The sequence below is a fragment of the Oncorhynchus kisutch genome, linkage group LG17, assembly GCF_002021735.2.
Source record: "Oncorhynchus kisutch isolate 150728-3 linkage group LG17, Okis_V2, whole genome shotgun sequence".
NCBI lineage: Eukaryota > Metazoa > Chordata > Actinopteri > Salmoniformes > Salmonidae > Oncorhynchus > Oncorhynchus kisutch.
The window spans coordinates 74,578,228-74,593,651 of record NC_034190.2 but is presented as its reverse complement, the minus strand read 5'-3'; the positions used below and the strand labels follow the sequence as shown (position 1 = coordinate 74,593,651).

The following is a 15,424-nucleotide window of genomic DNA, read 5'->3' as shown; positions in this document are numbered from 1 at the left end:
ACTACACTGGTATCCCTCCACCTCCTTTTCACTACACTGGTATCCCTCCACCTCCTTTCACTACACTCAACCTTTTTTCCCTCCCTACACTCACCCCCTCACTTCCTCCCCGCTACACTCTCTCCCCTTTCCCTACCTCTCTCAACCCCTCCTCGACATCGTACTCTGTTCACTTTCACAGAATTCATAGATTACCTGTAAAATACACAAAACTTGTTGGTACATGTAATGACATTACTTTGGTACAAGTCTGAATGGAATGTGTTTGGGGCAAAGCCAAAATTGTATATCGAGGGGTGAATGTAAAAAGTACATCATTACACAACACAACAGAGTTTTGCCCAAAGACTGAAAAACATTTTTTATGAATAAGTCTGCGTCTGGAATTTGTGTCCTAACCTTTACCCTCCATCCTGACCTCAGTCACTGTAGCTAGGCCCCTTTCTTGAATATGTTCCAGTTACTGGTGATGAGGACACTTCTGCTGAAGTCACAGGTTGCGTCCCAAATGGTACCCAGAGCTCTGTAGTACCTGTAGGCTCTGGTCAAAAGTAGTGCACTATATAGAGAATAGGGTGCCTTTTGGAAGCATACCCAGTGTGGGCTGTATGCTGGCCCTGACACAAACTGACTGAGTCACTCTACAAATTGATCTTGGGCAGAAGGAAACACACCCTGTCTGGTCAGGACTGAACATCAACACTGCAGGTCCACTTTACAACATGTCCAAACCTACAGTTCTGGTCCCACTTTACAACATGTCCAAACCTACAGTTCTGGTCCCACTTTACAACGTGTCCAAACCTACAGTTCTGGTCCCACTTTACAACAAGTGTCCAAACCTACAGTTCTGGTCCCACTTTACAACGTGTCCAAACCTACAGTTCTGGTCCCACTTTACAACGTGTCCAAACCTACATTTCTGGTCCCACTTTACAACAAGTGTCCAAACCTACAGTTCTGGTCCCACTTTACAACGTGTCCAAACCTACAGTTCTGGTCCCACTTTACAACAAGTGTCCAAACCTACAGTTCTGGTCCCACTTTACAACAAGTGTCCAAACCTACAGTTCTGGTCCCACTTTACAACAAGTGTCCAAACCTACAGTTCTGGTCCCACTTTACAACAAGTGTCCAAACCTACAGTTCTGGTCCCACTTTACAACAAGTGTCCAAACCTACAGTTCTGGTCCCACTTTACAACAAGTGTCCAAACCTACAGTTCTGGTCCCACTTTACAACAAGTGTCCAAACCTACAGTTCTGGTCCCACTTTACAACAAGTGTCCAAACCTACAGTTCTGGCCTCACTTTAAAACAAGTGTCCAAACCTACAGTTCTGGTCCCACTTTACAACAAGTGTCCAAACCTACAGTTCTGGTCCCACTTTACAACAAGTGTCCAAACCTACAGTTCTGGTCCCACTTTACAACAAGTGTCCAAACCTACAGTTCTGGCCTCACTTTACAACAAGTGTCCAAACCTACAGTTCTGGCCTCACTTTACAACAAGTGTCCAAACCTACAGTTCTGGCCTCACTTTACAACAAGTGTCCAAACCTACAGTTCTGGCCTCACTTTACAACAAGTGTCCAAACCTACAGTTCTGGTCCCACTTTACAATAAGTGTCCAAACCTACAGTTCTGGCCCCTCTTCAGCTCACAACAGGTGTCAAAAACATGTGTATTTACATGGTTGCCGGTAGTTACAATTGAACAACCATAGATATCGAACATTGTTATATTGTCTGTGGTAATAACAATGTAGGTACATACATTAGTCTGCTTACAATTGTTATTGCCTACATGTCCCCCCATGAAAATAAAACAATATCCTCTAAAATATGCTCAATGTTTCTATGTTCATTCATGTCCAAACTATAACTCAGATCAAACTGCAATGCTCCTGCACCCATCCGGTAACAGCATTTCCTTGATTTGGTATAAGTGACTTTACTCCCACTGTCCTGGAACGTTACAGGCGGAACACATTCATTATACATTCCGCTCTGCTTCTACTCTGTCTGACTAGACACTATGATGAAATCTGGGTGAAATCCCAGTTTTCCTAATATGTCAATGAGATAAATGGGAGCCTATTTCTGTGTTCTGCCTAGTCCAAACTGGCCTAAACTGGCCTTTAAAGGAGTTTTTAACTGTCATTTGTTGCGGTGTATTTCAGTATCTGAAAGAACATTTGTAGTTGAATCTGTCATGTGAATGAATTCATTGTGCTGTTATGTGTTTACTATCTAATCCGAATGCCGCAACCGAAGTTCTCTCTGGAAAAAAACGATTTATTCTATTTGATTGGATTCTGTTCTGTTCTATTCACACTCATACTACTATGTAGATGAGAGTGAACACTTGCATACACATGTTGTGCACCCTTGAGGGCTAATCAGGGTAGATACACAAGGAGCCAAGGCAGAGAGAGGGTTGAGGGACTGACTGTGTTGCCAAGCGACTTGCAGTTGATTATAAAAACACTGTCATTACATAATTATAAGAGCCATCCAAATACATCAGTGTCCTGAACATGACATAAGGTTTAGAGATCATTCATGACCCACTGCCATACTTTATAGTGATTGTGATGGTGTAATGCCTTGCACCTTCGGTAAAATATCAGTTGGGCCATGGTCAATATTAGTAACCTATAGGCATATTAGACTTTTAGTCCAAATGTTAGATATCATTTAATGATATGTATTTATAGTGTATAATCTTTTTGAGGACTATAAAAGCCTTTATACAATACCAATGAAAGTGAAATGTGTGTACAGACATTTATACTTAATAGGAACATTAAAAAGTCATTACGTCTAAAGCCTACATGTTATCTGTCTGGTGGTGTCCAGGTTTACTAAATAGCCATACATGGAAAAAGGAACCCAGAAAAGCGCGCTCTTCAACGCACATATACATAGGCTGCCGCTACACCAATGGCTGAGAGCTGGGAGAGCGCCACTCAAATCACAACCCCAGTCAGTTTCCAATCTGAATTTCCTTGGCTGACGTCAGCTGATGACTGCTTGCTTGGCTGTGCTCTCCGCTCCGGACATAGTGCTGTAAAAATGCTGCTCTCTGTGCCGCCAAGGACAGGATTCAACCCATACAACGGCTATACCAGCAGACTTAGTAAAAAGGTAAAGCGATACTGTATTCTATTTACTCCATCTGAATGTTATGCCAATGGTAGTGTATAGTATATGCCGCTATCATTCCTGGATCGGCTTTGGCAGTTAGGTTGCTCGGCTATAAACTGCAGTGTCCTTGAAAGTGGACCATATAGAAATTAACTGTAGGCTATTTTGTAGATTTAACATTGTTTTGAACTGTTTTCTATCCTCCAAATAAGATTGGGAAAAGATAATAGAATAGAATACCGGTATAATTAATTAATTATAGTCTATGCGTCGGGGGCGATCCGAACGTTAGTGTTCTTCCTCTCTTTATCCATAGGCACAGAGAAAGTCAATGCACGGATTAAATTTGCGCTGCGAATATCCCAGAGATCATTTTGCGCTCATTCTCGGGTTTAATACAAAAGGCTAATTGTAAACCCAACGACCAATTGTTGGATGTGTCAAATCAGTTTTACATATTGATGAGAATAAGGTCTCTCTTTGAAAAGATCGCAACGTAAGTTAACCAAATATAATAGCTTTCTTTACGCGTAAATATTTGCCCCACCCCTTGAAATGGCTGGGAACGTTGGCTTTGTTTTCCTAATATAAAACAGTTACTCTTACAGATATACAAATGCTGAATATATACCGAACAAAAATATAAACGCAACATTCAACAATTTCGATGATTTTACTGAGTTACAGTTCATATGAGGAAATCAGCCAATTGAAATACATTCATTAGGCCATAATCTATGGATTTCACATGACTGGGTAGGGGCACAGTTTCATCAGCTGTCTGGGTGGCTGATCTCCGATGATCCCGCAGATGAAGAAGCCGGATGTGGAGGTCCTGGGCTGGCGTGGTTACAAGTGGTCTGCGGTTGTGAGACCGGTTGTATGTAATGACAAATTCTCTTAAACTACATTGGAGGTGGCTTATGGTAGAGAAATTAACATACTATTCTCTGGCAACAGCTCTGGTGGACATTCCTGCAATCAATGGTGGACATTCCTGCAATCAGCATGCCGATTGCACGCTCCCTCAAAATTTGAGACATCTGTGGCATTGTGCTGTGTGACAAAACTGCAAAACTGCCTTTTATTGTCCCCAGCACAAGGTGCAACTGTGTAATGATCATGCTGTTTAATCAGCTTCTTGATATGCAACACCTGTCAGGTGGATGGATTATCTTGGCAAAGGAAAAATGCTCACTAACAGAGAAGTAAACAAATTTGTGCACAGAATTTGAGAGAAATAAGCTTTTTGTGTGTATGGAACATTTCTGGGGTCTTTTATTTCAGTTAATGAAACATGGAAACAACACTTTACGTGTTGCATTTATATTTTTGAATCCGTATATACACTACTGGTCAAAAGTTTTAGAACACCTACTCATTCAAGGGTTTTTCTTTATTTTTACTATTTTCTACATTGTAGAATAAGAGTGAAGACATCAAAACTATGAAATAACACATTTGGAATCATGTAGTAAGCAAAAGAGTGTTAAACAAATCCAAATATATTTTAGATTGGCGGTTGGAACGAAAAATCTCTAATTTGGACTCCAGACCAAAGGACACATTTCCACCGGTCTAATGTCCATTGCTCGTGTTTCTTGGCCCAAGCAAGTCTCTTCTTCTTATTGGTGTCCTTCAGTAGTCGTTTCTTTGCAGCAATTTGACCATGAAGGCCTGATTCACACAGTCTCCTCTGAACAGTTGATGTTGAGATGTGTCTGTTACTTGAACTCTGAAGCATTTATTTGGGCTTATTTCTGAGGCTTTCTATTTCTGAGGCTGGTAACTCTAATGAACTTATCCTCTGGAGCAGAGGTACCTCTGGGTCTTCCATTCCTGTGGCGGTCCTCATGAGAGGCAGTTTCATCATGGCACTTGATGGTTTTTGCAACTGCACTTGAAGAAACTTTCAAAGTTCTTTACATTTTCCGTATTGATTGACCTTCATGTCTTAAAGTGATGATGGACTGTCGTTTCTCTTTGCTTATCTGAGCTGTTCTTGCCATAATATGGACTTGGTCTTTTACCAAATAGCCCTACCTTGTCACAACACAACTGATTGGCTCAAATGCATTCAGAAGGAAAGAAATTCCACAAATGAACCTTTAACAAGGCACACCTGTTAATTGTAATGCATTCCAGGTGACTACTTCATGAAGCTGGTTGAGAGAATGCCAAGAGTGTACAAAGTTGTCATCAAGGCAAAGGGTGGCTATTTGAAGAATTTCAAATATAAAATATATTTTGATTTGTTTACCCTTTTTTGGTTACTACATGATTCCATATGTGTTATTTCATAGTTTTGATGTCTTCACTAATTTTCTACAATATAGAAAATAGTAAAAAATAAAGGAAAACCCTTGAATGAGTAGGTGTTCTAAAACGTTTGACCTGTAGTGTATATAGATCTACTATTGGCATTAATAACCAATAATTATCTAATGTTGCATCCACATTAGAGTTGTCTGAATGTAAAATGCTAGTGCACAGCTGTAAATACTGTAGCCTACTAAACTAGTTCAATTGAATATGCTGATGGGTTATTATGTAACATATTTGCAACAGCTGAAGCAGTTTGTAATGATAATGATGTTGATTGGTAGTTGATAAGATGTATTTTATTTTAAAATTAACCATTTAAAAGTGCAATCTGCAGGTGCTACATCCAATTCTTGACTTATAAATTAATTATATATACCCATTGATTCTTGAAGTATAAATGCCTCATGAGCTTAATTCAACTGTCCTACCCCATCAGAACACAAAATGGAAGCTTGTTTTACTCCAATGTTTGCAAACAAAGTAAATGTAAACAACCACTGTATAGCCTCAAAACATGGTTTAAACTATCCTTTTGATATCGTGGATGGTCCGTCCTTGCATCCATAGCTCTGTCTGTCTATGAATTTGACGGTGGTTACATTTCTCCAGCCTCATCGGCCATCTTTTTACAGAAATAGTGGCGGGGAAGACGCTTTATTATTGTTTCATCTGCTGATTGCCACTTTAAAGATGTACTCTGATGATTTTGCTATGGAACATCCAAAGAACAGAATATAATGCTGATGTTGAATATGGGGTGTTAGACGGTGAGGTATTAAGGGAATTTTAATGAAGAAACTATAAAGCTATATTTTTCCACGGGTAATTGTACTATTCAGAATTCGAATGAACTTTTTTGTGATCCTAGTTTTCATCCTGATGTTTTCACCTGTCACGTGTTTCTGAACATTGCTGAAACAGGCCTAGGTAGTGTTTAACTTTCGTGAAACATAACACTAGCTCCCTCCTCCCGGGCTGTGTTATTCCTTTCCCTGCCTCATGGTTGGCAGGAATTCAGATTGCTCAGATTAATGACCTGGAATTCATGGAATTCTGTTTATGTCCCAAATGGCACCCTATTCCCTATAGTGCACTACTTTTGACCAGAGTGCTATGGGCCTTGGTCAAAAGCAGTGCACTACATAGGAAGTAGGGTGCCATTTGGGACGCTCACTCTGGTTTCAAACAATGTGCTCATTTCAGGATAGAAGGGGTGTCTGTTACTCTGCTTTTGCAAACTCAAGCCTTTTTTTTGCCAGGAAAACGTTTAGTCTCATTGTGAGAGCTCAAAAGTTACTGAGGGAAAACTTGTAAAACCAACGTCAAGTGGTAAACTCTGCTCTGTGTCTTTTTACTACGAGAAAAAAGGGTCCAGCAAAGAGAAGAATTCACAGATTTTTTCTCTTTCTTTCTCCTGCTTTTGATTACACACCAATCCCTTCCCCTTCTCTCTTCTCCCATTTTCTTCTTTTTTCCACACTCTGTTTTACATACCTTGACTTCTTTGGCTGTCAGTGGTTCTGTTCCCATGGACAAGGGAGCCAGCAAATATTTCCTTTCTCTGTACAGACTGAAGTTAACCCCTTTTCTCAAACCCTGGGTGTTCCTCTTTCTTCAGTGTCTTTCAATGTCTTTCTTCAATGTATTTTTTGCATATCTAAAACAACAGTTTGCTGGTTTAGGTTTTTTGCACTTTTGATTGTAGAACTAGATTGACTCAGAGAGGGAGAGAAGAATGAAGCCTCACCAGTTGTCTCTAAACTGTTGGTGAGGTTGCAGGTTGCAGTAGAAGTATCAGAAGGCTGCCATTGCTATTTTTCCACCATCTTTTGTTTTTCCCAAAACCTTTTCTGCACACTGTAGCAGAATACAGTACCAGGCAGCAAATAGAGAGCTTGTGTATTTTCATAAACATTATATTTTGTACAGTGCCTCTGAAAATCACTTGTGCCAAGCAGGTAACCCTTTGCTTTTTCAGATAGAAGTCTAAGATAAAACAATTGAATACTTTTTGCAGAAATTGAATAGATGTGCAATGTTTGATTTATTTGTGCCGAATGTTGACAGATTTAGAAAGTGTGTTTTATTGAGAACTGAGTATAAATGACACTAGGATCGTTTCACTCCTTGGATCTTCTTCTCAAAGGCTTTCCTTGCTTCCCTATGAAGCTTTGAGAAGGAGGCAATGAGAGTGGATTCGAGGAATCGAGAAGACTACTTTTGAGCTTCACCTCATGTGCGAGTTGTGTGAGCAAAACTCCATCATGTGCAGCCGTACAGTTACATACTGTACATTGTGGACACAGACACATGCCAGGGCAGGATTGTTTATCTCTTTTACATGGGAGCCCTGCTGTACTGTGTGTCAGAAGATAACACCTCTAACTGGCAGGCAGGCAGGCAGGCAGGCAGGCAGGCAGGCAGGCAGGCAGGCAGGCAGGCAGGCAGGCAGGCAGCAGGTAGCAAGCAGGCAGGCAACAGGCAGGGTTGGGGCAGGTGGGAGCCTAGTGGGTATGGATCCATCTGATTCTCTGCCATCTTCCTTTTCTCAGAATGAACAGAGCATAGCAGAGCAGCCTTAATGAGTCAGTACCTTCTGACCGGAGAGCACATGAGAGGGATTAGCGCCTTCCGTTAACCAGCTCACATCTCCAATTAGACAGGCCTCAATGGCCCACGCCCATCCATCCAGACAGGCTTCCTCCAGCAACACATAGATCCAGACAGGCCTCAATGGCCCACACCCATCCGTCCAGCCCCATCCATCCAGACAGGCTTCCTCCAGCAACACATAGATGCAGACAGGTCTCAATGGCCCACGCCCATCCATCCAGCCCCATCCAGACAGGCCTCATCCAGCAGCACACAGCTCTATTCAGCACCAAGCCCAGGCTCCATCCTCTGTCAAGCATCACACAAATCCTATAGGCAGGCCCAGGCCCATCTATCCAGCCCCATCATCCAACCAACAGACAGATCCAGACAGGCCTCATCTAGGCTTAGGCTCCTTCCAGCATACAGATTATATAACTATTAAACATACAATTCCTGTCCACCACCAGGCTCCATACATCTCCATCCAGTATCATACAGATTCTATAGCCATCCCCAGTCCCAGCTCCCATTCACCAGCCATGTACAGATCCTATCTACCCAGTACCCAGGCAGCTGCATCCCTCCTGATAGGGTCTCCAGACAGGAAGAGGTTGTGATTGTAGGAAACAAACAATGCACTGCTTACTATTGATGCTGAAGAGAGGCAGATTAGAGGTGTAGAATGGGCATGGTGAAAGAAGGGGCTCTGTGAGAGTAACAGTGATAAATGAAGGGGTGGTAAAACTCCTCTGATTTATGGAGGGGTTCAAGGCTCGGTGCTGCTGGATGTTTTGAAGCCCATGTTGAATACAAAACTGAGCGAAGACAGAAAGGTAGAGGAGTAGAAAGACAGGATAAATACACTGGCCCAGAGAGACAGGAAACACAGGGATAAATACACTGGCCCAGAGAGACAGGAAACACAGGGATAAATACACTGGCACAGAGAGACAGGAAACACAGAGATAAATACACTGGGGAAAACAAGCGACACCTGGAGGGGGTGGAGACAATCACAAGGACAGGTGAAACAGATCAGGGTGTGACAAGAACAGTGGTTTGGGGAAGGATGTAAGTTGTTAGAGAGAGAGGAGGAGGAGGAGGAGGGGAAAGAGGAGGAATTGTTTCATTAGAGAAGGTCACCAATCACGAGCAAAGGAAACAACGGTCCCAGCTAGTTGGACACCACAAGGTCAGTACTGGAGCAGAGTGGAGCTGGGGGTTATTAACAGAGTGGGAGGTGACTACAGAGGGCTGGAATGAAGCTCATTAGGCTAACTGAGCTTCATCCATTTTGAGACACACTGCTTGCTTTCACTTTCTACTGTATCTAATACAATACTTTTGGCCATGTAGTGTATATACAGTGGGGCAAAAAAGTATTTAGTCAGCTACCAATTGTGCAAGTCTTCCCACTTAAAAAGATGAGGGAGGCCTGTAATTTTCATCATAGGTACACTTCAACTATGACAGACAAAATGAGAAAAGAAATCCAGAAAACCACATTGTAGGATTTTTAATGAATTTATTTGCAAATTATGATGGAAAATAAGTATTTGGTCACCTACAAACAAGCAAGATTTCTGGCTCTCACAGACCTGTAACTTCTTCTTTCATTTCCATGGCTGAGCAGCCACACACAAGCCTAAGATCACTATGCAATGCCAAGCGTCGGCTGGAGTCGTGTAAAGCTTGCAAGATTTCTGGCTCTCACAGACATGTAACTTCTTCTTTAAGAGGCTCCTCTGTCCTCCACTCGTTACCTGTATTAATGGCACCTGTTTGAACTTGTTATCAGTATAAAAGACACCTGTCCACAACTTCAAACAGTCACATTCCAAACTCCACTATGGCCAAGACCAAAGAGCTGTCAAAGGACACCAGAAACAAAATTGTAGACCTGCACCAGGCTGGGAAGACTGAATCTGCAATAGGTAAGCAGCTTGGTTTGAAGAAATCAACTGTGGGAGCAATTATTAGGAAATGGAAGACATACAAGACCACTGACAATCTCCCTCGATCTGGGGCTCCACACAAGATCTCTCCCCGTGGGGTCAAAATGATCACAAGAACGGTGAGCATAAATCCCAGAACCACACGGGGGGACCTAGTGAATGACCTGCAGAGAGCTGGGACCAAAGCAACAAAGCCTACCATCAGTAACACACTACGCCGCCAGGGACTCAAATCCTGCAGTGCCAGACGTGTCCCCCTGCTTAAGTCAGTACATGACCAGGCCTGTCTGAAGTTTGCTAGAGAGCATTTGGATGATCCAGAAGAAGATTGGGAGAATGTCATATGGTCAGATGAAACCAAAATATAACTTTTTGGTAAAAACTCAACTGAGTTGCTTCCAAAGAACACCATACCTACTGTGAAGCATGGGGGTGGAAACATCATGCTTTCCGTGTAAAGGAAAGAATGAATGGGGCCATGTATCGTGAGATTTCCATCAGCAAGGGCATTGAAGATGAAACGTGGCTGGGTCTTTCAGCATGACAATGATCCCAAACACACCGCAAGGGCAACGAAGGAGTGGCTTCGTAAGAAGCAGTTCAAGGTCCTGGAGTGGCCTAGCCAGTCTCCAGATCTCAACCCCATAGAAAGTCTTTGGAGGGAGTTGAAAGTCTGTGTTGCCCAGCAACAGCCCCAAAACATCACTGATCTAGAGGAGATCTGCATGGAGGAATGGGCCAAAATACCAGCAACAGTGTGTGAAAGCCTTGTGAAGACTTACAGAAAACGTTTGACCTCTGTCATTGCCAACAAAGGGTATATTACAAAGTATTGAGAAACTTTTGTTATTGACCAAATACTTATTTTACACCATAATTTGCAAATAAATTCATTAAAGATCCTACAATGTGATTTTCTGGATTTTTTTAAATTACAGGCCTCTCTCATCTTTTTAAGTAGGAGAACTTGCACAATTGGTGGCTGACTAAATGCCTTTTTGCCCCGCTGTATGTGCAATCTCTTTTCCACCAAATTGACAGCATTGATTCACAGGGGCCTGTCATTGGTTGGAACAGTAACTGATTTCCACTCCAAAGCGCGGTTAGCTCAGTATTGATATAAATTTACTTGATGCTATAGCAGCCGTAAAAGTGCTGACTCAACTGAAATATAATTAATGTGAAATGTGATTAATGTGAAGAGTTCTCTGTCTAGAAGTGTATCTATGGTCTGGTGATTTATAGGTCAAGATGGTAATGTTTATGTTAATATTGCCCTATTAGCAGATCATGGTATTCCTATACTGAAAGCCTATCTAGCAGACATTTAAGTACACTGAAAGCCTATCTAGCAGACATTTAAGTACACTGAAAGCCTATCTAGCAGACATTTAAGTACACTGAAAGCCTATCTAGCAGACATTTAAGTACACTGAAAGCCTATCTAGCAAACAGTTAACTACACTGAAAGCCTATCTAGCAGACATTTAAGTACACTGAAAGCCTATCTAGCAGACATTTAAGTAAACTGAAAGCCTATCTAGCAGACATTTAATTACACTGAAAGCCTATCTAGCAGGCAGTGTAGTTAGATTACAAAAACTGTTTTATTGTCACATACACCAGATAGGTGCAGTGAAATTTGTTGTTTTACAAGGTCAGCCATAGTAGTATGATAGGTGTTGTTTTACAGGGTCAGCCATAGTAGTACGGCGCCCCTGGAGCAAATTAGGGTTAAGTGCCTTGTTCAAGAGCATGTTGACATATGTTTCACCTTCTCAGCTCAGGTATTCGAACTAATGATCATTTGATTAGTGGCCCAACACTCTTAACTGCTAGGCTACCTACCACCCTAAGCAAATTGCTATTGATTTGTCAGCCCTGACCCCAGATCTGTAGGGTACCATTTTGAAATGTTGCCTTTTTGCTAATTGTTTTCTTCATTGATTTGTGTAAATTAGGCTACACTCAGTGGGGCCATGAGAAGCCTGGGGCCTCATTCATCAATCATGCGTAGACACAAATCTATGTGTAAACCATGCATGGGATCATTTCCAGTGTGAGGTTTATCAAGATGAACGTTTGCTTGAGAGTGTGGTACATTTACACACAGACATGACTATGCGTACACACAGTGTCAAGTGGTGAAATAAGGGAACTGCAAGAGTAGAATGGGGAAAATACGGTATATATTGAAAATGTGTGAAATTGTGAGAGCAATAATATATCAGAATGTTTCAGTTCATTGTATTACCATTGTGAATTGATGCAACATATTGACATGCTATATAATCTGACCAAATCAGTTCATTGTATTTCCATTGTGAATTGATGCAACATATTGACATGCTATATAATCTGACCACAAAAGTCTGAGATAATGAGAAATCGAATGAGATGTCTGATCTTGCTCTGTTGTTAGATTTGGCACATGCTGCATTTCACAGAGAACGCTTTTTTCGAGACAGGTGAGACTTTTTTTGCAGAAAGTACAGATTGGCTCATCAGATATTGATATCCCAAAACCAATCTTATAAGATTTTATCACGTCGCCCGAAAAAAGTTGCATATTGCAGCTTTAAGACCTACTTTAAAAAGGTGAACACATGCCATTCCGGTGCACATCCAAGTCCTATCCACCCTCTGGTTTTTGGCAACTGGCACGTTTCAGTGGGAGCTCGTCCATCGGCATCTCACAGCCTCAATGAGACAAAGTTTTGGATGCAATCATCAGCTCCAGAGTGGTGCAGCGTTTTAAGGCACTACATCTCAGTGCAAGAGGCTTCACTATAGTACCTAGTTCTAATTCAGGCTGGATCACACCGGGCGTGATGGGGAGTCCCATAGGGCAGCGCCCAATTGGCCCAGTGCCGTCCAGGTTTGGCCGGAGTAGGCCGTCATTGTAAATAAGAATTTGTCCTTAACTGACTTGCCTAGTTAACATACATTTAAAAATCAGCAAAACGAACAGTAGCACATAGAATTTCCATACACCATTGAACAACAGGGGTTTCAAGAGGGGTTTCTTTACCATGATGCCATCAATGGGTTCCCAAATACAAATGGCCCCCACGTTGCCATAAAATCACCATTCCAAAACGATTTCAACTATGTGAACAGAATAGGCCTCTACACTTAATGTGTAGGTGATAGGTTATGTGATGTGCAAAAGACACTGCTGAATGTGGTGGCCAGGTGGAATGCGCAACTCAATCATTCTGCAGAACAGCAATGTTGGCCTATACTCCTACAGGAGGGAGCTGTTGAGAGTGGATGAGTGTTACCTACCCGTTTTAAGTATACTTTGCCATTGCTAAAGCATCTTTAGTTGTCCTAATGGTCATCTCTTTGTAGCTATGTTTTTTTACCGGTCAGGCCACAACTGAGTGAGACAAATATAACCTTTTGGTTGTACTCAATCTCTGACACTAGCACGTCTACTTCAGTCTCTGAAACTGTTTTTCCTCTCTTAGCGCCATTGTATTTCATGACACAGCATTGTATATCCCAGCCACGTCACCTGTGATACAAGTCAGTATTCGACGTCCATCCATGTCTACGGATGTCAGGCCATGACGTGGAAACCGGCCACTAGAAGCAATAGTGAGCGTTGTTACCTTCATGTTGGTTTCAGTTTTGTGGACCGGGATGGGCGTAAGCATCTGCCCCTGATTCCAAAGGTTGCAAGTTCAATTCCTGCAATACAAAGTTGTTTTTGATATTTTTCTTATAAGCCTATTCCAAACCTTAACACTTATCTTAACCATTTAGAGTTAATGCCTAACCTTAAGAATTTGGAGTTAAAGCCTGAACTTAACCTTAACAATTCTGAGTTATTGCCTAAACTTAAACTCTTCCAAATTTAACGTGTAGAATAACTTCGAAATTTGACATTTGAGATAAATGGATGAACATCTAATTCTGATGTAGACTGTGAGAGCCGGTAGTCATATTCCCCACAGGTTTTAAAGAGATGATTTTGACCATACAGTATATGGATAGTTAGGGGTGTTTCGAAATGCAAACAGCAAAGGTTGTGCACAAGAATTGAGGCTGAGAACAATTGGTATTTACCAATGATTATCTCCTAGCGGTGTGTGTATGACGCACGTAGGATTGTTTGATAAATTACACTTTCTATGTGTACGACCATTCTAAATTCCATTCATAAGTAGTATTTTTAAATAGTTTCTATGCAATATTGATAAATGAGGCCCCTGGAGAGTTGACTGATAACAGCACTTATTTTATCTAATGGCTGTGCCTTTTCAGGATGGTGGACTGTAGAAGATTGTAGGATTGCACTGAAACAGTTTGGCATTTAAATCTGTGTCTCCTGCACATCTTAGCCTTCTGAGCTAAAGCCTATAGGCATAAAATCTCAACTCAAGCAAGGTTAGCCTACTCTACACGCAAACTTGTTTTACCAAACTCCCCTATTACATTACCACCAGATATCTAATCTCACCCAGAACCAAATCTCCCGTAACATGCTGTCCAGCTACTACCCAATGTCATCATATCATGTTGCTGATGTCATATCCTGTCTCTGTCTTGCCCCAGCCGACGTATGTGTCCTCCAGCCACCAGATGGCTCCACCCAGCCCCAACCACACCACCACCAGCAGCAGCAGTAGCGGCAGCCTCAGTGGAGAGCAGCTGAGCAAAACTAACCTCTACATCCGCGGCCTCCACCCGGGAACCACAGATCAGGACCTGGCCAAACTGTGTCAGCCGTGAGTAGCTCATCAACAAACTACTCTTCCACCACACAACACCTCACAATAAATCGATGGATCTGTGTGATATAAATTAACTAAGCTAGAAGAGGATAGTGATTGAGGAAATTGTGTTAATGGGGGCCTGAAATAATGTGGGTGCACAAGTCTGTGGCCTGTGGAAAGATCAACAGGAGCTTGGGTTGCAACCTCAAACCTTTCAGAGTGGCACCACTTCGTATTGTCCAAGGGCCTTACATGTTCTGTTTAGAGGCCAATTGTCTCTGGAAGCCAAAACAGACAAATACTCCATCTAAACATGAATCCATTCTCAATTGTGGCACGGTTCTACAAACATAAACCCCTCTACTTTAATTTCACATCAAAATAATTTCACAAATGCAAAATCTACACTTACTGTAGATTGTTTTAACCGGTTTTAACACAGTTGCAGCCGACAGTATTTTTCAGTGACAACATGTTTGTGGCCTGCATCTGTCTTCTGTTTCCACACAGGTGTTTTGTTTTTTGGAAATCATTTCTCACTGATATGAAAGATACGTTCCTTATGTTTCCAAAACCATACCGCAAGTGATGCGTTTTAAAGTTCAGAAAGTGCGACGAGGCTCTTAACAAAACTCCCCCGGCCAGAAGATACTATCGTCAATAGGCGCTAAAGGTAGT

General features: G+C 41.8%; 1 protein-coding gene across 2 annotated transcripts in view; it reads left to right on the top strand.

Annotated features, from left to right (window-relative positions):
- The first annotated feature begins 3,006 nt into the window (after nt 1–3,006).
- The window catches only part of LOC109878431 (RNA-binding motif, single-stranded-interacting protein 2), a 35,960-nt gene continuing 23,542 nt past the window's right edge, over nt 3,007–15,424 (top strand). For both annotated transcript variants that reach the window (XM_020470661.2, XM_020470660.2), the window contains exons 1-2: nt 3,007–3,147; nt 14,586–14,758. In XM_020470661.2, coding sequence (XP_020326250.1) covers nt 3,076–3,147; nt 14,586–14,758 — 245 coding nt within the window. In that variant the 5' untranslated portion in view covers nt 3,007–3,075. The remainder of the gene's footprint in view (nt 3,148–14,585; nt 14,759–15,424) is intronic.